Source organism: Balaenoptera acutorostrata, chromosome 12, assembly GCF_949987535.1.
Source record: "Balaenoptera acutorostrata chromosome 12, mBalAcu1.1, whole genome shotgun sequence".
Classification (NCBI taxonomy): Eukaryota; Metazoa; Chordata; class Mammalia; order Artiodactyla; family Balaenopteridae; genus Balaenoptera; species Balaenoptera acutorostrata.
The window spans coordinates 34,908,096-34,931,367 of NC_080075.1; the positions used below are offsets into that span (position 1 = coordinate 34,908,096).

At 43.9% G+C, this 23,272-nt stretch overlaps 2 protein-coding genes across 2 annotated transcripts; one reads left to right on the top strand and one right to left on the bottom strand.

Annotated features, from left to right (window-relative positions):
- The first annotated feature begins 1,213 nt into the window (after nt 1–1,213).
- On the top strand, nt 1,214–7,797 carry GKN2 (gastrokine 2). Its single transcript, XM_007189773.2, has 6 exons — nt 1,214–1,225; nt 3,218–3,271; nt 3,711–3,848; nt 5,699–5,809; nt 6,455–6,611; nt 7,715–7,797. Exons 1-6 carry the CDS (start codon nt 1,214–1,216, stop codon nt 7,795–7,797), a joined length of 555 nt encoding a protein of 184 aa, XP_007189835.1.
- A 10,676-nt stretch (nt 7,798–18,473) lies between these two features.
- LOC103021018 (gastrokine-3-like) lies at nt 18,474–23,003 on the bottom strand. Its single transcript, XM_028168413.2, is given in 6 exon segments — nt 18,474–18,568; nt 19,493–19,633; nt 20,604–20,648; nt 20,651–20,711; nt 22,324–22,458; nt 22,938–23,003. Coding segments are annotated over 6 exon segments (543 nt in total).
- Between the last annotated feature and the right edge of the window lie 269 nt (nt 23,004–23,272).

Here is a 23,272-nt window from a genome sequence, read left to right on the forward strand (position 1 = left end):
TTATGACTGTGTTGGGTCTTCGTTTCTGTGTGAGGGCTTTCTCCAGTTGCGACAAGTGGGGGCCATTCTTCATCGCAGTGCTCGGGCCTCTCACTATCGCGGCCTCTCTTGTTGCGGAGCACAGGCTCCAGACGCGCAGGCTCAGTAGTTGTGGCTCACGGGCCTAGTTGCTCCGCGGTATGTGGGATCTTCCTAGACCAGGGCTCGAACCCGTGTTCCCTGCATTGGCAGGCAGACTCTCAACCACTGCGCCACCAGGGAAGCCCTAAAAGCCCTATTTTTAAAAAGCTGCTGGACGTCATTCCAGCTGTAGAACAAGAGCATCATTTATGCTATTGCTTTGCTTACTGTAGTAATTTTCAATATTGAACAATTCTGCCATTTACAGGTACTATTTGTTTTTGTATTTCCCCACCTCTGAGTTCATGATTCCACCTTAATGCTAGCTAGCCATTTCTGATGTGGCATTATAAAAATTACTCGAATTAAACTGTATTCTCTCTATTTTTTAATCTGAGGATTTCTCAGTGCATCTCAAGGTAACGAGAATTATATGTCACAGTTTTGATGGAGTTTTGGGCAAGGTTTAATGATAAATTCAGTTAATGACGGTAATTGGGTAGAGAGATCTCTGAGCCTTGCTCCTCATGGATTTCTGGAAATTGGCACCAACTGTAAATGGGAGGAGAAATAAAGTCATAAAGCCTCAAATCAGGACCCCAGTCACTGTCCTTGCCTCTAGTCCCATATCCATCCCTTGGGTGGAAGAATTCAACAAACAAGGCAGGGATGAAAAGGCATTGAGTGAGGGCCCAGCTTAGGTCTTAAGGGTGGACTTTACCTTCAGGGGAGATTTAGGAATATTAGATATAAATGAAGAGAAAATGTTTGTGTAGAACAAGCGTCTTGTAATATTTTTAAAGGGTGGACATTGAAATCTCAAATGCAACATAGAGCAGATAAGAGGGAATATTTACAGAGTAACCAGGTGGCAAATTTTTACTAGTGAATAATGAACTTTGCTGATATCAGGTTATGTGGTTGGGTCTCAATCCCGATAAAGGAGTTTGCTGGGGTGTGTCAATGATATGGACATGGCTTTTTCCAAAGTGATCGTTCTGGAAAGAGATTTCCACACCTTAAAGCCAATATAAAGGGTAGAAGTTGCATGGGCAGCCTCACTTGCTCCAGCAGCTTCTGCCTTTCAGGCAAAATGAAAATCCTTGTGAGTATTTGTTTACATTTCTTTATACCCTTATGGTGGCTGCTTGCAGAGAATGTTCATATCCAATATGCCCTGGCTTTCAGTGGTCTTAGACAAACACTGCATGCTTCTAAACTTCTGTGATTGAATTAATGCTGTCTTTGGCAGGAATAATGTTGAATATTAATTTGTCCATATTTATTTGTCCATTGTTGTTTCTTGAGATGTTTACTAAAAAATTACAAAGAAAAAAATTGGAAATATCTAGGGAAGTTTAATTTGTAATATTTTAGTAATAATTCCTTATTATGAACTTTAGAGGGAATGTAGGCATTTTAGGACAACTGTATTTACTATCTAAAGGAGAAGTAGTGATTTAAAAATAATAATATCCATAATAATAATAATGGCAGCTGTCATTTCCTAAGTGCATACTAGGCCCTATGCTAAACATTTGCATGAATCATTTCATCCATTCACTTAAACAATTCTATGAGCTGAGTAGTATTGCCCCATTCCACAGGTGAGGAGACAGAGGCACAGAGGAATGTGATTTCCCCAGGTCAGTAAATGTGGGATTTAGCCTTGAAATTTCCCCATCTTAGGCCCCACTTACCAGAGCAATCATGGCAAAGTAATCCTGCCATGACCACTCCAGCTGATCCCAGCCCTGATCCCATTCTCCCATAGCTCCACATGGCAGTACTCCATGGATGGTTAGTTGACTATGCTCTGATCCAGAATGGAACTCCTTCCCCCAGTCTCTATCCCTTATTCTCATTGAGCTATTGAAGGAGAAAGCAAAATAATACCTCCCATAAGGTGTTAAAGACTGTCAGCTTAAAGAGTTGCCTCTCCCAAGGTATCTTGATTTTCTAAGAGGATACCTAACCCTAAAACACAAACCTGGAACTGTGGTATATTAATCATGGTGTTGGGTGAGTGGTTACTTGGGGGCAGGGGACACTTCCTGAGCTCTCTCTAATCATACCACTAAGGTGGCTGGCCCTTCACCCACCTATTCAGACCTCTGTATTAGATCCATTAAACAGAATACATAGGAGTGTCAGAGGTTGTCCAGGTTGTCCAGGAGTCCAGGTTGTCCCTATGCAAGTAGGCAGGTTGGACAGCTGCATATAGGTCCATGTTAGACATTCTACCCACGGTCACCAGGAGAAAAATGTTATTGGTGAGATGGAAAAGGAACTAGGAAAATCCCACTGACAGGTCCTAAAAATATCTGCCTTCCCCTTCATCAGCAATTTCAATGACAGTGCAGTGCACTGTGATGTCCAGAAGAGAGAACACAAAACCGGGATCAGCATGTTGGATGAGTCTCTCATATAACTGCAGCAAAATGTCAGCAGTGCCTCCATGTCAGTCTCACGGTCTGCTGGCCTAACACTTGTCTTATGGTATCACTAAGAAGAATGTGGAGGTTTTCCTTGATGTCAGTCTCAAAAGTTAATCATGCCTCCAAGCACCGGATTTTCATAGTTTCCCTTTAGGAATCTATTGTGTCTCTATCACCCATGAATCCACTTAAATCTGTCTTACTCTCTCAATCTCAAGGAATTAAGTAATTTTTTTAACCAAAAAACAAAACTTGACTCCTGTATACTAAAGCCAGTGTGAATACCACTAGGGTCCTCCCCTTAGTAAAATGAGCCCTTCCTCACTGCTTACCTCCCCCAAGTTTTTTTTTTTTTTTTTTTTTTTCTGGCATAAGAACTACGCTTTCTAGAAGGTTGTGTTGTTAGGAAGGGTTGGGAATTTGGTAACAAAGGTAGAACCTGTGTCTGAAAAATAGCATGAACCCAACAAATGCCTGTCAAATGAATGAATGTGTGTTTCACATTTTGGAAGTGGACTGTTGACCATCCATGACCTCCCACCAGTGTCTTAAGTATATGTTTTCTGTGATATTTGTGCTTACCTTGTCCAATGTCACCTCATGTTCCCACCCTAAGTGACAGCCCTATTGTGAATAGATGTGACTGGTCGGTTTTTCAGGTGGTATTTCTGGTGACACTGGCTATCTTTGGGACACAATCTCATGGATATGAGGTGAGTTGATTCACTATAGACTTTATATCTTAGAGGTATTGGGAGAGGAAAAAGAAGATATGAGATAATCTGAAGGACAGTAGAGAGTCCACATGTCCTATGTGGGATGAAATTCCAGAAATAATGAATAACAGAAACAATGAGGTTGATTATTTCTTTCCAATCACAATACCTTAAAAAACATACCCCATTGCTTTAAAATGTGGTTAATCTCATTTTTCATGTAATGCCATTGCTTTGCCCATATATAATACAGTGAACTATGAGGAAGACCTTCGTCTTCTAATTTTAGCATGGGCTTTTGGTCTGGGATGCCAGTGGAGATGTTTCAAGGTTCAGTCTCTTGTTTGAAGCAATAGAAGGCTTTACTTTGCAGGGAGGGTTGCCTTTCAAATGCACATAGTTTACGAAAAAACCATTATGTCTTTTGTCAATCTAGGTTTATAACATCATCAGCCCAACTGACAATGGTGGCCCTATTCAGGAGACAATGACATTTGACAATGAAAAAAATACCGCCATGATTAACATCCATGCAGGATCATGCTCTTCTACCACGATTTTTGACTATAAACATGTAAGCAGCAATATTTTATATTCTTCAAGGATGGACTTCTCAAGGGTGGAGGGGCAGCCATTTATTGTGCATTTGAATTCCAGTATCTATCCTTGCAATTCTTTCACAATTTCCTTACTTCTGCTTTTCCCTTTAAATAATCAAGCAATTGATTAAAAACCAACCAAACAAAACCATTTCTAATTAAAAAATGTGATGAGACAGGAAGCATACAAATTTGCTTGACCTCTTCAGGTAGAAAGCACAATCATATTGGCTAACTACAGGCTCAGAAAGTGCCTGCAAGAGTGCCGAAAACCCAAGGCCAGGCATGGCACACAGGCTCTCAAAAATATTTGTCAAGTGCCTGAATGAATGAAGTAGGGCTTCTAATACAAAAAAATATGCAGACAAAGAACAATAATGAAGCAAGCAGTCACAAAGTAGCAGAAATCCAGAACAACTCTACACATTTGACTATGTATATGCAGTAAATCATACTGCTTCTGGAAGAATGAAAATATGTTAACTAAAAACATTAAACTATTCCCAAGTTTCAGTTACTGGTATTAACAATAAATCTCAGGAAACTTATTCTGTCCTTGATTCATTTATTCATTTGTTTGTTTTCCATTTGTTCCAACTGGGTGTTGAACCTGCTTTCACCTATGGAGAGAGCTATGCACTGTGGATATAAGTAGCCTGCAGTCCGTTGCACTGGACATTTGAACATGACTTTCTTCTCCTTTTCTTATAGAAACCTCCTCACTGCCTCTGCCCCACTGGTATTGGGAGTTCCATGACACATTTGAAAGCATAGAGTCTTTGAAAGATATGGTTTACAAGGAAGTTGTGCTGAAATTCTTTTTAAGCAGATGTCAGGGAAATCACAAAAGTATCTTTAAAAAAAAATAGCATGAGAATAGGTGAGAATTTGGTTAAAACATTTTCCACTATCATCAGGTTCGGCCTCAGTCAATTTTTGGATTTTAGGGACTGGCAATTTGTGAGAACTGAAAAATAGGAACTAGAAAGATTTATAATATTTGCACTCTTATAGGCTGTATAATTATTTGGAACTATGTACAGAAAATTCCACTCTGTAAGAAGATTCCAGAAGGTTCCTTTTGGCTCCAAGGACCTCACCCTCCATTGTTCTTCCAATCCCAACTTCCTCCAACCCATCCTTATCCAGCCAGCTTGGGTCTGAGGTGGAGAAAAGATAGAGAGAAGATGGTAAAGGAGGGGAGGGGAGAATCATTGAAAATGTATGTGTGGTGGGTGAGGGGGGTGTGGGTATGTTGAGGAGAGCTTCTAAAGCATCCTTGTCCAGTAGAACTTTCTGCAATGGTAGAAATGCTCTATATCTGCATTTTCCATCAGGGAGGTTACTAGCCACTTGTGGCTACTGAGCGCTTGAAATGTGTGACGGAGGAAGTACATTTTAAATTTTATTTAATTAGAATTTAAATTTAAATGGCCACATGTGGCTGGTAACTAACATATTGGAAAGCACAGTTCTAAAGAATACCGTATTTGCTCCAAAAATACGGTATTCCTCTGCTTGAGAAAAAAGCAGAACAAAATCAATAGAAAGAGACAGAGAGCGGCTTCTTCTCAAGCTTTCAAACCCCAAACTGTAGACCCAAAACATGAAAAGTGGGGCACACATCATGGGTTTACACAAATTCAGAGATAGAAATGACAAGTGAAAAAGTAAAACGACTATGTAAAAGAAGTCAAATGGATAGAATTGACTGCAGCTTGAAAATATCACTACGTATGCTCAAGGCTTTCTGCAAGGCCCATCCTCACCAAGCTCAGGACCCAGGGAACTGGGAGGGGCAGTAACTGTGCTCTTGCTGCTTCAGGGCTACATCGCCTCCAGGGTGCTCTCCCGAAGAGCCTGCTACATCCTGAAGATGAACCATAAGGCCATCCCTGCTCTGGACCAACTCAAACGGTACATCTTTGAGAGGCAGGTAAGTCTAGGGTAATCCTAAGTATTCCCTGTTCTTGAGCCAGGGAATACTGGTGCCCATAGAGAAATGAAGAGGGTAAGAGAGAAGATCATAATATCATACCTTATTGTGGATATGGTACCCTCCACTTTAAAGCATCTTCACATTTATTGATTTTAGAGCAGGAATAAATCTCTTAGCTTGAGTTCCACCATACAGCCCCCAATACAAAAACTTACAATAAATTCCAGCGTCTTTGTAGAAAGGACTGAACATTCTTTTCTCAGAGCAAGGCTTTAAGAAATAGTGATTGGCAGAATAAATGAGTGATGATATCCAATGACACAATGGTGCAAAGAAATACAGTATAGTGAGAATAAACAAACACTGTGTGAGGCTAGGAATCTGAGGTTTATTTCTCCTTTTGTGTCTTTTCATCGGCCACAGGATTCACCCTCTGTGAGTTTCATTGTCACCAGCTGCAAAATAACATTGGTAATAATGAGGTTTCTCTACAGACCAAGTGGTCAAAAAGAGATGATATCTTGAGATTCCTGACCATCTCCTGTTTAATAATTCAAAAGAGAAAAAGTCACAATTTAGAATAAGGTACACCAGATTATGTCAATTTATTTCATCCTATTCCATTCTGTCCTACTGATCTAGGCTTTGAACAACATGTTCTCCGACAAATACATCTGGGTCAAGTATAACCCACTGCAGTCTCTGATCACAGATGTGAATTGGTTCCTGTTTGGATCACCCATCAGGCAGCTCTGCGAACATATCCCCTTGTACAAAGGGGAAGTGGCTGAAAAGACACGTGAGTACCAATAAATCATTCCTTCACCAGATATTTTCTGACAGCTCCAATATGTCAGCCACTCTGCCAGGTGCTGTGTGAAATACAAATAAACATGAAACATGACTCAGTTTGGTTTACTTTGGGAATTAAATATCTACCATGTGTGGAAATAGTGCTAAATGTTAGGGAGACACAGAAATGAAAAAACTCTGCCTCCAAAGAACACATAGTCTGATGGAGAAGTTAGTGACTTAAGACAGAGGATGGAATAAAAAAGATTCCTGGGGACAAAGGAAAAACTATTGGATTCTCTAAAGTACAGCATGGTAACTCTAGTTAATAATATGGTATTGCATAATTGAAAGTTGCTGAGAGTAGATATTAAGCATTCTTACCACACACACACACACAAAAGAGTTACATATGTTAACTACACAAGGTGATGGATGTGCTATCTTGAGCTTTTACAGTGTATATGTATAGCAAATTATCACGTTGTACACTTTAAATATATACAGCTATACTTGTCAATTATTTCTCAAAAAAGTTTAAAAATAGTCTCAGGATCTGAGATAAAATTGGTCCAAGAAAGAGCAGGCACAGTGGGCTGACAGGGAATAAAAACTCTGATTCATGCAGGTAACATATGTCACTGCAGTCATTACTGGTATTTTTACACAAAATTGCTAAATATGGCAGAGTGACAGAGTGAAAGAAAAGCTGGATCACAGATGGCAAAGGTAACAAGAGAAATTCCCCAGAGTAGTGGACGGTAAAGAAGAAAAGAATTAGCATTTATTACCTTCCTATTGCCCAGAAAAAATTAAGATATTTTTACTTTTCATAAGGTCATTAGTACTTATAAGTAAAGGCATGCAGGCATGCCATTAACGCAGAATGTCATAGCATTAATCGAGTTGAGCCAGAGAGCACTTCCAGGAATTGTCAGTATATTTAAGCTAATATATTATTATTCTTTGCAATACAAGTATAGCTAAAATCTTGGATAACATGAAATTACATGTACACCCCCTAGTCAAGACATTTACAAAAGGGCATTGGTTTGCTGAATTCTAGTAATTTCTTAATTCTCTTTCTTTAAAAATCTTTCCCCTTTTCAGATGATACTGGTGCTGGAGACTGTGCAAAGGCTGGGCTCCTGGGCATCTTGGGAATTTCTATCTGTTCAGACCTTCACATTTAAGGCATCAGCCCACTGGTTTCAACTTTTCATAGAAATACACGTTTCCACTCAACGGCCAAATTAAATTCTTTGTCAACGTCCCAACTAATTGTGAGATCCAGTAGTAAAACATAAATACTATATTTATAGATATCTGGGTGTTTTCTTTTCTTGTAAGCAGCAAAGGGAAGCCAAACAATGTTTATGTCAATATATAGAAAGAAAGAAATTGCCAGGATTTCAAGTAAAGTGCATGGTGTGAAGATTCCCAGGTAATATAGGTGAGTCACATACAGGCTGGTCAGCTGTGTACAAGTCTTCAGTTTTGCATTTGACACTTAGACTAGCTGCACATCTGTCCAACCAACACACTGGGCAGACTAGGTAGAGCAGGGGCTCAGGTGGCATTGACCTTCACCTAGTGAGGGGGATGGATTTATACCCTTATCAGACAACTTGACTGCTCAGGTGAAGAAAACTGTGCTCTCTGACAAAGCACCCAGCTCTGAGAGCCATTCACATACCTTTTAGCTCATCAAAGCAGTAGACTCAAACTTAATCAACACTATCATGATATATTTCATCCCAGAGTGAGGAGAGAGAGAGAGAGAGGAACACACGTCACCCAGAGAAAGATGCACGTTACTGAAAATCTTTACGGGAGTGAGGCCCTAACTGGGAATGCCAAGTCAATATACAGAAGGAAAACAATTTTTAATATTTCAAATAAATTGCATAATGTGGGCAAATTCCCAGATCGTATGGTTGGTTATCATATGGAGTAGTCAGCGAGTGCAAGTTCAGAGCAAAGAGGAACTACTTTAACAAGAATTTCTGTCTTCATCAACTGCTCCTATTCCTAACACTATACATCTACTCCTTAATAACCATTAGTACTGGGCTAGGTATCCTGGCAAAACTACAATAGTAAAGGAAGTTAAAATAACTGAGCTAAATTCTGGCGGGGGTGGCTGCAATTTATTGCCTCATCTCACTGTAGAAGGATAGGGATATTCTGGTCTTGGTTGGGTAGTTAGAACTAGATGCTTGAAGGTGGCCAGACTATCTTTTTCCAGTCTAAACTCTCTTTCTCTCTACATGTCTGCCTCAGGATCTGACACTGGCTTTCTCCATGGTGGTAAAACCAACATCACTCTGAACCCCAAGGTCCCCATCTTCCTTGTGTCATCATCAGAAAGGAAAGGAACTCTTAGTTCTAATTTCAAATTAGCTTTAATTAAAAAATCTCTGGAAAGGAGCCTCATTGAATCATGTGGGTACACGTTCTTACTCCTCTGACTGGGGCTGGTGGGAGTGGGGTAGGAGAAGGGTTGTGATTGGCAACTTCCTTTGGAATTTACTGCTTAGAACTGTGTTATCCTTATTAGTTTTTATAATGTTATTACCATTTTAAAAGCAGAACTCAAAGCAGAACTTTGAGTTCTGCTTTTTCCTAACTCTGCTTTCCTTAAATCAGTTGACCCTGCTCAGTTCTGGTGTCATGCTGAATACCTACTAGGAGAAGCAGGTGGAATAGGCCAGGCACATGCCTAAGAGGAGTGAGTCCAAGTGTAAGCTAAAAGGAAGCTGGGGCTCCATTAAACCTTCTCCAGAAAGAAGCCCTTTCTTAAGGGTTGGGGAGGGAAGATACTAATTCTGTTTTCATTTTTGTTTGCCTCAAGGTATTTTCTAATTTCTCTTTTGACTTCTCTTTGACCCAATGGTTAAGAGTGTGTGGTTTAATTTCCATGTACTTGTGAGTTTTTGTATTTTCCTTTTGTTATTGCTTTCTAGTTTTATTCCATTTGGTTGGAAAAGATACCTGGAATGATTTCAGTCTTCTTAAATTTGTTAAGACTTGTTTTGTGGACTAACATATGATCTATCCTGGAGAATAGAATAGAATAGAATCCTGTTCCCTGTGCACTTGAGGAGAATGTGTACTCTGCAGCTGGTGGATGGAATGTTCTGTATATGTCTGTTAGGTTCATTTGGTCTATAGTGTAGTTCAAGCCTGCTGTTTCCTTATTGATATTCTGTCTGAATGATCTACCCATTATTATAAGTGGGGTATTGCAGCCCCCTAGTATTATTATATTGCTGTCTACTTCTCCCTTTAGATCAATTCATATTTGCTTTTTATGTTTAGGTGCTCTGACATTGAGTGCACATATATATATAATTGTTATATCTTCTTGGTAAATTGAGCTTTTTGTCATTATATCACAACCTTTTTTGTCTCTTGTGACAGTTTTTGACTTAAAGTCTATTTTGTCTGATATAAGTATAGCTACTCCTGCTCTCTTTTGGTTCTCATTTACATTGAATATCTTTTCCCATACCTTCACTTTCAGCCTATGTGTGTCCTTAAATCTAAAGTGAGTCTCTTTTAGACAGCATAGTTGGATCTTGTTCTTTATTCATTTATCCACTCTATATTTTTTGATTTGGATATCAAATTTTCTAACCACAACAAAGCATCAAGGATGCTAGAGGAGCCTATCTCTCTAATAAAGCTGGCCCAAGAGAGCAGGCATGATCCAGAATATGAGTGTGCCAAAGGTGTTTTTGCAGAAATCTTGGTGAGGCTTGTAGATGGGGTTCTTATTTCCTATGAAGTTTTGTTCCTCACAGTAAATGACACACAAGTGGGATATTACTCAGTCTTAGAAAAAGAATGAATCTTGCTATTTGCAACAACATGGATGGACCTAGAGAGTATTATCTTAAGTGAAATAGTTCATACAGAGAAAGGCAAATATATATAATTTCACTTATATGTGGAATCAAAAAACAGAACCAATGAACAAACATAACAAAACAGAACAGACTCATATATACAGAGAACAAAAAGGCTGCCAGAGGGGAGAGGGGTAAGGGGGATGAGTGAAATAATTGAGGAAGATTAAGAGGTACAAACCTCAGTTACAAAATAAGAGTATAGTATGGGGAATATAGTCAATTATAATGTAATATCTTTGTATGGTGACAGATGGTAGCTAGACTTATCATGGTGATCATTTTGTAATGTATAGAAATATCAAACCACTATTTTGTGCACCTGGAACTAACAGTGTTGTAGGTCAATTATATTTCAATTAAAAAATATGTAGACCCTGGGAGGAAATACATCAAAATGCAAATGGTAGCCTTGTAGAATGAATTTAGGAATGTTCCATCCTCTTCAAATTTTTGTAATAGTTTAAAAAGGCTAGGTATTAGTTCTTCTTTTTATGTTTTGTAGAACAAGAGGCTGTTCTGTGAAGCTGTCCATCCCTGGACTTTTGTTTCCTGGGAGTTTTTTAAATTACAAATTCAATTTCACTACTGGTGATTTGTCTGTTCAGATTGGCTATTTCTTCCTGATTCAGTCTTGGAAGGTGGTATGTTTCTAGAAATTTGTCCATTTCTTCTAGGTTGTCCAATTTGTTGGTATATAATTGTTCATAGTATTCTCTTACGATTTTTTGATATTGCTTGTTGTTTCTCCTTTTTCATTTTTTATTTTGTTTATCTGGGTCCTCTCTCTTTTTTCATTGATGAGCCTGGCTAAAGGTTTATCATTTTTTTTAAATCTTATTTTAAAAACCGGCACTTGTTTTCATTGATGTTTTCTATTGGTTTTTTTTGGTCTCTATTTTATTTCCTTTCTGATCATTATTATTTCCTTCCTTCTGCTGACTTTGGGTTTTGTTTGTTCTTCTTCTTCTAATTCCTTTAGATGGTAGGTTAGGTTGTTTATTCATTGAGCATCTTTATGATCATTACCTCATACTCTTTATCAGGTAGAACTGCTTATCTCCACTTTGCTTAGTTCTTTGGCTGGGGTTTTATCTCATTTCTTCATTTGGAACATATTCCTTTGTCACCTCATCTTGTTTGATTCTCTATTTTTACTTCCATGTATTAGGTTGGTTGGTTATGTTTCCCTATATTGGTGAAGTGATATGTAGGAGACATCCTATGGGGCCCGCAGTGCATTCCCTTCTGGTGACCAGAGCTATATGCTCTAGAGGTGTCCTCTATATGGGCTGTGTGGGCCCCTCTCTTGTGATGGGGTTGACTACCGTGGGCACACTGGTAGGTGGGTCCTGCCCTCATACTGGTTGGATGCCAGGCCCTGCCTAGTGCAGAGGTTGACAGCTATTGGTGGATGAAGTTGGGCCCTAGCATGACTGACAGTGGTTGCCTGGGGGCTCCAGGGCTATTGCTGGCCTGCTAGTGGGGGTGCCTTTGGCTTGTGCTAGACCTCTGGTTGATGGGGCTCTGTCTCCACATGGCTGGTTGCATGGACTGTGGAGTCTTGGACTGCTAGTGAGTGAGGCCTGATCCCAGCATTAACAGGCTAGAAGGAGGACTTGAAACTGGTGTTTGCCAGCTCCAGTGTCCCTGTGGGAGAACAAGCTCCCAGAAATGGCTATTGGCAGCACCTATGTCCACAGGGTGAGTCCCAGTTGCCTCCTGCCTCTCCAAGAATTTCTCCAAGGTCAGCAAGTGCATCTGACCTAGGCTTCTTTCAAATTACTGGGTTTTGGAGTGTGTGATATTTTGTGTGCACCCTTTAAGAAAGGAGTCTGTTTCCTACAGCCCTCAGGCTTTCCCAAATGCAAGCCCCATTGGCCTTCAAAGCTGGGTATTCTGGGGTCTCATCTTCCCAGTGCAGGACCTCTGGGCTGGGGAGCCCGATGTGGGGTTTGGACCACTTGTTCTGCAATTGTGATTATCCTCCTGTTTGTGGGTCACCTACCTGGGGTGTGGGTCTTGACTCTACCTCATCTGTCCTTCCTACCCATCTTGTTGTGGTCCCTTCTTTACATCTTTAGTAGAAGATCTTTTCTACTAGTGGTCAGGTCATTCTCATCAATAGTTGCTCTGTAAATAGTTTTAATTTGGGGGATGCCGGTGGGAGGAGGTGAGCACAGGGTCTTCCTACTCTACCATCTTGACCACTCCTCCTCCTCATCTATTGTTGATCAGAATTTCGTAATTTTCTATAGCAAAAAAATCCACTGACTACTTAATTTCCATTCCCTATCCACCTGTTTCCTTCCAGCAGAACCTCGGTTTGTTTAAGTAGCTGTTAAAAATATCCTTATTTTTAGGGATATATTCCTTACTTTAGTTCCAAGTCTTCAGTAATGCTTGGTCTAAATCAGTGGTTTTTCAATTGGAGTATGGTCTTTTCTTTTCTCCTCTGGAGACATTTCACAATGTTTGGAGACATTGTCATAGCTGGAGGGGGTGCTACTGGAATGTAGTGGGTAGAGAGAGGTCAAGGATGCTGCTAAACATTCTGCAATGCACAGGCCATCACCACAGCAAAGAATTTTCTGACCCCAAACGCCAATAGCGTTTAGGTTAAGAAAGCCTGGGCTAAATCTTATTTCCCTTAAGAAAAGAAGGTAATGTCCGTTTCCTTAGCCTATGATTGGTCTATGGGTGTCATAAACCTTCACTTCTGGTCAGTGAGATCTAAGCGGAAGTCTGCTAAATGGGGCTTCCAGGAAGAAGAGGGACAGACTCAGGTAGCATGCAACTCTGCCCTTTGTCCTTTCCTATTGTCCTCCTCTCAATGTGGACATGATGCCGATGCCAGGAGGTGCGTCTGCCATTTGGGGACCACCAGGTAGCAATCCTGGAGAGGAAAGTTCAGGAAAGAAAGAAAGAGCTAGAATGCCTGATTACATCATTCTAGTGCAGCACCAGCTGGGATTTTCTTTCCCTGGACTCACATGATACAGATCTATCCCTATCTGCTTAAGTCACTGTGACTGTATTTTCTTTATTTGCAGCTAAAAAAGCATTCCTTACAAATACACCTGAAAGAGGTGGAGTTAGTCCAACTGGCACACATATCCCAGGATCTGGGTCCACCCCAACACTACTGCCTCTACTTCTCTTACCCCTACAACTCCTTTGGAAATTCTGGGCTCACCACATTGCTGCACTTGTGCTGTAAAAAGGCAGTGCTGTGTGCTACTCACAGAATGGCTGAGAAATAAATGGTACTTGGAGCCCACTGTCTATCTCTGCTTGGCCTGCTATTCCTTTTATTAGTCCAGACACCATGCCCTGTTGCTCCCTCAGGAACCATGTGTGAGGTTGCAGAAACTCTGATGTGAAGGGCTCAGGACACATACAGGAACTGAATCAAGGGTTTCTTGGTGTTTGGGGGTCTAGGGGTCTACCCCACTGTAAGGTGGTAAGCCTGTTTCCTTTTAACCACTAGTGAAGGGTTCCCTGGCATGGGTCCCTCCTGCTCATGCTGTAGCATGTGACCTAGTGAAGTGACACACCTCACTACCTCTAATGATGCAGCCCACCTCTCAACCTTCCTCTGAAAAGTTACCTTTGTCTCACCCATCAGAGCATGGCCTCAGGTACATGGTGCCTGGTCAATGGGCAAGCATCCTGTCCTCTTGTTAATTACCTTTGGGAGCCTCGCTATTCTCCCGTTTGCCCTGACTGATTGCTATAATAGGGAGAATCCTGGGGTAGTCGCCAGCCCCTTACAGTCTGAAACTGGCCTTCACTCTATGGGTCCTGCCAGGGTGTACTTGATTTTTGCAAAGAGCTCCTCAGATTCCATCAATGTCCCTTTCTACTCCCTTGGGGTGAGGGTTGGGGAAAGCTATGTCTGGGAGTAGCATGAAGGAACCCTCTAGGGTGTAGGGAATGTTCTACATCTCCATCTAGGTGATGGCTATATGGGTGTATATATGTAAAAATTCATTGTACTTAAAATCTGTGCGCTTTACTGTATGTTATACCTCACTAAAAACATTTATATATTTTTAAAATGTAAAACACAACTGAATACAAAGAAGGCCCACCCAGTCTGTGGCAGTCTTAGGAAACACCTCAAGTTGGCCGTTGCTGTAGGAAACCCAGAGCTGCGTTGAAAGGCTCGTGCTCCAGCCCCAGCTGCCTGGAGCCAGGCCAGGGGCCGAGTGCTATGAAGGGACGAGGGTCCACCATCAGCAGCAGGTCAGCTCCAGGAGGAGCGCTGGGGACACTGCCTGGATGAAAAGCATCACCAAAACTGACAAGGCCAATGAAGATGCTCCGTAGGAATAACTGCCCAGATACAGCTTGAGTTGCGGGGACCGTCTCTCTACCCCAGGCAGCAGCAGGAAGAGGAGAAGCAGCACATTCTTGGCAGGATAATGGGCCCCACTCCTGACCCCTGGGGAAGCTGAGAGCATGGAGTGGGCAGGGAGCCAGAGAATGAGCACCAGGCAGCCACTACCCTTGGCTGGTGAGCCAGCCCACCCACACGCGCAGCCCTGGGGCTCGGGGCCTGTCGGCTCTTCCCCGAGGCTGCGGAGAGGCAGGCATGATGAGGACAGTTCGGGGTGCCTCCATCTAGGATGGAAGGGGTGGGGCTAGTGAAGGGAGCAAGAGTCCCCCTGCAAGGAACCATGTCATTGGAGCATCGTTCTCTGAACTGGGAGGCAGGGAATTTGACCTCTGTCTTGGGCCTCCTTTCTGAGAAGGGCCTCCTGGGCAAGGGTGGAATTTTTGCAAGAATCTCAGGGATTTCTTGGAGGGAGGGTTTTGTGCAGTTCCCAGCTGGGCTGCAGACATGACCAAGGACCTCTGATGATCCTTCCAGCGCATGTTTGCAGGAAGATAAGGACAAAGCCAAGGGAGATTGAAAGCTCAGGGAAGAGGGAGCTGGCATACGGTCGTACCCAACGAGTCCTAGACAGGAGGAGCAATGCCGAGCACGTTGTGATGTCTTGCGCTCAGATTTGGCCCCAGTCCAGTGTCCAACGGGCTCATGTTCCAGGCCCCAGGGTGGTGGGTGGAGACTGTGAGTAGAAACCACAGAAGCCACAGAAGAGAAACGCCTGTTTTTCACTACACTTTCTCTAAGGAAACAGGGCATAACGTTGCAGCAGTGTGAACGACCGACACCAAAGCGACAGGTGAGACACAGTTCCCTATTTTGAGATGAGTCCAGAGGCCCAAGTTCCTCTGGCTCCTGAGGCTGAGACGGAGGCATCTGCCCAGGGCGCATGGTCATTGGAGGAGCGGCAGGTGGTAGAGATGGCTCAGCTGTGAGCACAGCAGGCTGTGGGTTCCCAGTCCCCTCGGCCCAGTCCTAAGAGGCAGCGTTGGAGATGTCGGCAGAGGTCAATAACAGCAGCTGTGCCAAGACAGGAAAAAAGAAAAAAAAAAAAGAAAGAAAAGAGAGTAGAAGATTTCCCCTCTTAGAAGATGAGTGAGCTAATTCTTAGCTACTTCCTAGGCCCTTCCAGGGACACTCCAAGATTATTGCAAAGGACTTAGCAAGAAGCTTGAGTTCTTCAATCACAGATGGAGGAAACAGTCTGTTATGAATATCAGTGTGATTGTATTTTAAACAGAAGACACGTGGTCTTGATACACATGGAATATGTTTGGGTCAGGATGATGGGCACTGGTTTGAGATTCAAATATGGTAAATTTCATTGAGTGATGGATTAGGTGAACTCTTAAGGATAAACGTTAACAATGGCCATCAGTAGGGTGGTGCTGTAGACTAGAATGTTTATGTCTCCTTAAAATTCATATGTTGAAACCTAATCCCCAATGTAATGGGCTTAGTCCCTTAGAAAAGAGGCCCTAGAGTGCTCCCTTGTCCCTCCCACCTTATTAGGACACCGTGAGAAGACAGCTGTCTATGAACAAGGAAGTGGGCCCTCACCAGACACCAAATTTGCTGGTGCCTTGATCTTGGACTTCCCAGCCTCCAAAACTGTAAGAAATAAATGTTTGTTGTTTACAAGTCACCCAGTCTTGTAAATTCAACATTTTTGAATTGTGTTCCTTCCAATCCCAACTCCTAAAGGATCTAAATCCTGCTGCATGCACGGAAGATTCTTTATAAGATAAAGATTGAGCTTGTAACCTGAAGGACCAAAATCTACCTTGACAAGCCCTGTAAGGTCTAGAAGGCTGTACTTATTGTTTCTCAGAGCTGGTACAGAGCTATTACAGCGGAGTCAACGACAGCCAAGGGTGATGATGCATAGGAGGGCAGCAGTCCTTGAACCAAGATTTTCCTGGAGGAAAGCAGTCTAGCTGGCAGAGTGTCTGTAGGGATGGTAACAGATGGAGATAAGCATGGTGGGTGCCTGGGGTTGGGGTGTGTCTAAAGTCTCCTGGAAGTAACAGGTATGTTATAATGATCGGGTGGAGCCCGGAGATGATGGGAAATTCAGGAGCAGCTGAAGCTCAGAAGTCCGGAGGGGAAGGCTCGATGGGCATCAGAGCTGTCAGTAGACAGCAGCTCACACGCCATCACAGAGGACTCGGGAGCAGGGGTCCAGGCAACTGTAACAGGGACTCAGGCACATGGGACCAGACAGGGACTGGTCCTGAAGTTGCCGGAGGATAGATGTCAGGGATACGGCGGATACCGGTCAAGGATGGACTGATAGCCATGGGGACTTAACTCCGGGACTCACTGGGCCAAGCCCTGGGGGCCGGACCCTGCTTTGTGGTCCTCTCCGGGCCTTTGGTTGACCAAGCCTTGACCTGTCACAACTAATACTTCTACCCTGAATGCTCTGTGCAGGTATCTCCATCTGCCTTATCCTCGATAAGCTGCATGTGACCAAATCCATAGTTTCAGAGCCCCTGGCCGGCCCAACCATACCTTATTTAAGCCCAGTTAGAGGTTTATCTTGGGCCTCTCCCATGCAGTCACTTTTCCATTCATGACTGTAGGTAACCACACCACATCATGACTCTGCAAAGCTTGCGCTCAGCTCTGTCTTTGGCGAATCGGTGCTGAGATCACCCCGAGGCCTTCCACGCCACCCGCATGCGCTGTTGAGCCCGCCCCACCCCCGTCCTGTCCTATTTACTCCAAACTCCAGCATGACCCTTGGTGGACATCTGTATCTGTATTTCCAGTACTCTTTCCTTGTTTATCCTGGCGTCTAAGGTGAGGGGGCCAAGGATGTTCTGTGTGCTGTGGGCGAGGCTGACTTTCTGTCCTTCCCAGCTATAAGGATGGACAGTTAAAGGACCAGTGCAAAGAGGCCAGGTCCCTTATTCATTTGTAACAGAGGGAAATGCCTGGGGGTTCCCATGAAGGGGTTTAGACCAGTTCCAAAGAGAGGTCTGGGAGGCCTTGTTCATACGCTTGGCTCTCTCTCAGGGATTTTCATGGTGCAGGCTGGGCCAGAGTGAATAGGCCTCCATAGAATCTCAGCATCAATTTGCAGGCGACAGAGATGTGACCTCAGACCTGAAAGCTTAAGTCTGTGCTGTGGCTAGTGTCTTTTTGTTATTTATTTACTTACGGCCCAAATTCTGAAGGGGTTCTTCAAGGGCCACCCTAAAGAGAGGCCCTTGGAAATGAGACATTCTAGGAGAGACACGTCCTCCATTGCACCATGTTGGTGTGTGATGGCGTGGACAGCACACGGGTGGGAACCCAGTAACTCGAGAGAGGACAGTGCAGGCAGGGAAGGCTCATCTGCTAGACCAGGGAGGCAAGAAACTTTATTGTTCTAACCCAGAGGGAGAAAGTGTACCCAGTTTTTAGATTACAGAGCCGGATCTTGGGTCAAAACGTAGAAGGTGGGGGTCTGAAATGAGCAGCTTCCCATCGGCAGAGGTGGGCTGGGTCCCTGAGCTCTGGGTTCAGGTCAGCGGCCCCATCCAGGCAGGTCCGTTATCCGCGTGGCCGACCTGGAGGTTCAGAGCCCAGGGAACTCCCCACACATGGAGAGTCTCAGGAAGGACAGAATTTGGACTTCGAAACAGGAATTGGGGTCAGTAGCCAGTGCAGTACCTTTAAGAAGAAAGAGAAGCATTTTATTTAAAAGACCACTTAATCGCTCTAAGACCCCTAAGTAGAGTGGATATATTGTGAGTTGCACCTAAATCAGATGTGATGTTCAGCGCAACTTTACTAGCCAGAGACTTGGGAACAAAATGGAAGATCTCATCAGTGCTGCACTAACTGCCTCCATATGCCTTTTCCTATTTCTTTTATCGCTCTTTAATCATCCTCGTTAACCCCCCAGCCCCTCAAGTTCTCTGTGTTTTCCTGCTGGAAGTTCCTGTTATGAAGAAGCCTTGTACCTTGGGTTAGTTTACGCTAAGATGTAAGTGACAGGCAACAGCTTAATGGGAAGTGGTTATTGACTCTCTCTGGAGCAGCAGACAGATTTTGCAGTCTTACCTGGTAGATTTCCAAGCCTGTCACCACTGATCTCCCACCATATCCCCAGCAGGGATGCCAGCCCCTGAGCCGTTCCTTTCCCAGCATGTGGTCCATAACTATCAGGGTCCTGCCTTCCAGCATCTGGACAGCCAGAGAAAAAGGAGGACTGAGAACCCCAAAGCAGTGGGCCTCCTATGTAGGATGCCAGGCACAGTGCTGCTTGGGCAGGGGGAGGGGAGGGGAGGATGAAACTTTGGGTCAGGTGAGAGTATCACCAGCTGTCCAATCCCGATGGTGAAATGACTGTCCTCAACCTTCTGGTAAAGCCAAGTTAACTCTGCTGCCTGTTCTCAGTGATCCCTGGAGTCAGGAAATCTTCGCTGCCACCAGGGGGAAATACATTTCAGGGCTCATTAGTTTTTATACCCAGCAGCAAAGAAATGGTATTGACCTGAAAACTGTCATTAGAGTTTGCTAAGCACCTAAAAATCATACGGCACCCTTTGCCTCAACCATGGTCTTGAGTTTCTAGTTAAGTTATTAACACACCTTCTTTTTGCTCTTGGGCAAAGTAAGTGGGGACCTGTCGGCACACATCCTTGATGGGCACTCCACACTGGGCTAAGTTCTTGACCCGGCTGGGTAAAACAGCGTAGGTCAGGCCTTGAGTGGTTGGATATTGCTGTAAAACTTGGAAGAGGTGGCCTTTCAAAACGGTGAGACAGCAGATAGAGGTGGTGCAGCAAGGAAGAAGAGCGAGAAACCTATTCCAGTGCACAAAAATAGCCATGAACTTGCCCTTGAGTTTTGTCTATAGCAACAATACCCTGTCTGACCACAAGGTGATGACATTACTCCAAAAAAAATCTGTGTGTGAGCCTGTGTGTCCTTGAAAGTCTGTACTCCTTTCACCCTTAAATTCTCAACTCTCCCAGCCTCCAGTGCTTTTCTCATCTCTAAAATTATGTGTTTCATTTATATCATGCTTTTGCTTGTTATACATCAGATGAGGGGAACACTTTCTACCTCTCTTTTAAAAAATTGACGAATTGTTTTATTTTTATGTGACCCAAAGTGCATTTTTTCCCCCCAAGACTCAGCAACCCACCTGAAATGGACATTCATTTTGCCCAAATGTCCTGGGCGGGTTATTTAAGCAAATGATGCCAGATTTCAATGATTTGCCAAGGACCTCCTGCTGCTTTTTAACTTATTTGACAGCCCTTGTCATTTAAGAGGCTGAGAGGGAGAGAGTTTCAGCAGTCTGGGTTCATTTTAAACTAAAGATAATATGTGTGTGTATGTGTGTAAAGGGTGTGCAGGGGAGGAGAGAAGGCATGAGGATAAAAATACTCTATTAGTTCACTCTAATATTTATATTCAACTACTTATATTCACTAACATGTAGCTCATACCCTTTTGGAATAAACTAAAATTATGTCATCGTATGGAGTTTTCATTGGTCCATTTTCATTCATATGATGTAATTTAAATGGGCCACAGACTGGACTTGGAGTCCTTTGCACGGCGATAGAATTTCATGCGCATTAAGTACAAGTATGAACTGAATTCCCCTGTGTATACAGCACCATCCTAGGAGGTCAGGATGTAGGGTTGGAAAACACCAAACTAGGAGGGGACCACAGTGAGCTGGTTTCACTTACCTGGTGGTCCAGGGCCTTACTAATATGGTCCAAAGTTGGACAGCTTCATCCATCTTGGCTAGGACACAGGCCATCTTGCTAAACAGCTTAGCCTCCAGAAGGGCCTTAAAGCAACACAACAGAACCCTGTCATTCATTCAGTCACAGTATAGTGGCCTCCTACTTGCCATCAGTGCTGCACGTAGCTGGTCCTTCAGACTGTGGCTTGGAGCATCCCGGCGTAGCGCGGCCCTGGGCGCCAGAGCAAAGCGCCAGCGGCAGGACTGGCCACGCACACGGGGCCCTGCTGCCCCCGAGGGCCCGAGGCACTGTCACTGCTGCAGGCACCACGAGAAGGTATCCCCCGGGGCACTCTGCATACCCTTCACAGACTGGAGGGGTAGGGCGTCAGCCCCAGAAACAAAGCTGAATTTAAGATCCTGTTCAAGGTCCTCAGCCGCCTCCATGACCCTCAGCTTCCCCATCTGTAAAGCAGGAGAAGTAGACCCTCTCCCGCGGGGATGCCATGAAAGGATGAGACAAGATACTGCCTGCTTGTGAAGCCAGTGTGTGAGATAGATTGCTCTCCGGGTGTACAGGGTGAGGAGGCGCCTCGGTCTGGACCTCTAGACTCAGATCCTGGCTCTGGGTCTGCCACTGACCACTCCTGACGTGGCCGTGGACCTGACCTTCAGCCTCTCTGAGTTTTGCAGTAAAGCCGAGGTTCTCCAGCTGAGTCTGACTGAGCCCATCTCCCTCCTCCAACCAGAGCAGTTCTGACTTCCATTCCATAGAGTGGCATTTTGTGAAATCTTTCGCTGGAAGAAAAGTCTCTATGGCTTAAAACAGAGTTGGAAATCCCTGGACTGCATCCCTTTGAGGAGTACTTGGGAGCCGTGTCCTCAAGGAAATCAGGAGCAGGTCAGGTGAAGAGTGAGGGAGATGGTGTTTGGGAAGGAGAGCATGGGAGGTCCAGGCAGGAGCAGAGAGAAAGCCTGTGTTTGCGGGGTCTGTCCTGAGATGTCCAGTGTGGAAGTAGGAGGGGAGCTTCCAAACAGCAGAGGCTGGACAGCAGAAACCCACCCAGAGAGTAAGGAGTGTGGGCTTCTCTTTCATTTTATCCTCTCAGAGCCCTTTCAGGTAGGAAAGGCAGCTGTTGATTCTGCTTTGCAGATGAGGAAACTGAGGTGCACAAAGGCTGAGCCATATCTCTGGTTATAGATCTTTTCTATCAGGGAGGCGTCCCTTCCCCATCCTGCCTCTTTCTGCCAGGTCATACCTCACCATACCCAACCATCTGGGCAAGTGGAAGCAATATTTCTAAAAGTGAAAATAAATTATTCTCCTGCTTTTGAAATAAACTTATTAAAATCTGAGATCAAGACAAAAGAGCTCCATAGCACATACCAGTTATAAGAAATCTGGGTTCTTGAAATGGCTCTCTTATTTCAGAGGCCTTCAGGAGCCCTGTGAAGTCAACACAAGAGAGGAACACAAGGGGATGTGGGATCCCTAGAGATCACAGAAGTTCCTACTGTGGTCACTGGCTCAAAAAGAAGTCACTGCAAATGCAAGAAAGCTGGTCCCTTATCTAAAGAGATGTATTCCCTCAAGATCCTAAACCTAGAGAAGGTCTACGTAGACAGGGTCCTCTTCTCTCTGGAAAAGCATAAGGCAAAATGTTGGAGCAGGCAAGGCTTTCTTTGGCATTTGTAATGAACGTGTTCCACATCTTACGTTCTCGAAGTCCAAGATTCCATCCCATTCATTCAAAACATTGTTGTCTCGGATGCTGGCCATACCTATAAAGGCATTGGCATGGATGCCCTGGGTCCCAACAGATCCATCCAGTGGATGGCTGTCACTGATGTTCTGGAGATCAGGCTTAGTCCAAAGACACTACTGAAACTGCCCCTAACAAATCTAATGACCGTTACAACACTAAATGCAAAGGTCGTTTCTCAGACCTCCTCTTATTTGACAAAAGAGCAGCATTTGACACCGTTGTGGGCCTCAGTGAGCCTCCGGGACACACACGTTTGCCTGTTTGTTTCCATCGTTCTGACCAGCCTTCTCCCTTTCACTTCCCCAGCCTCGAAATGTGGATGGTCCTAGACCTTAGTCCTTGGACCTTTCCTCTTTTCTGTCTACACTTAGCTCACTTAGTGATTTCACCCACTGTGTTATGGCTTTAAATACAGTCTCGACTCTAAACATTCCCCAGGGTGTATGTCCAGCCCAACTCTCTCTCGACCCCCAGACTCATGCATCTAATCCTCTGCTGGATGTCTAATCATCTGAAAGTCAGCACGTTGAGAACTGATCTCCACCCCCGCCAACCTGCTGCCCACAGTCTCCATCTCAGTGAGCAGAACCACCATCCTTCTCTCCACCAAGGTCACTGCTGTTGGAGTCATCTTGACTCTTCTTTCCTTCCCACCCATATCCAACTGAGAAGAAAATCTTTTCAGCTGTACCTTCAAAATATGTACAGAATTAAATAACTTCTCATCAACTCTGCTACTACTACCCTCATTTAATCCACACCCCGGAATCTTTTGAAAGCCTCCTAACAAGCGTTTGTCGGAGCACCCCGGTTAAATCCCAAGGCAGACCAAACCCAGCTGTAGCTTCCTATCTCATGCAGTATAAAAGCCACATGAGTTACAGGGACCTACTGGGTCCC

Bases quoted from the DNA above. Each gene is read 5' to 3' on its own strand.
- GKN2 (XM_007189773.2), top strand. The intron at 3,849-5,698 runs GTAAGCAGCAAT...TTGCTGCTTCAG, and splicing joins CGATTTTTGACTATAAACAT to GGCTACATCGCCTCCAGGGT. The intron at 5,810-6,454 runs GTAAGTCTAGGG...CTACTGATCTAG, and splicing joins GGTACATCTTTGAGAGGCAG to GCTTTGAACAACATGTTCTC.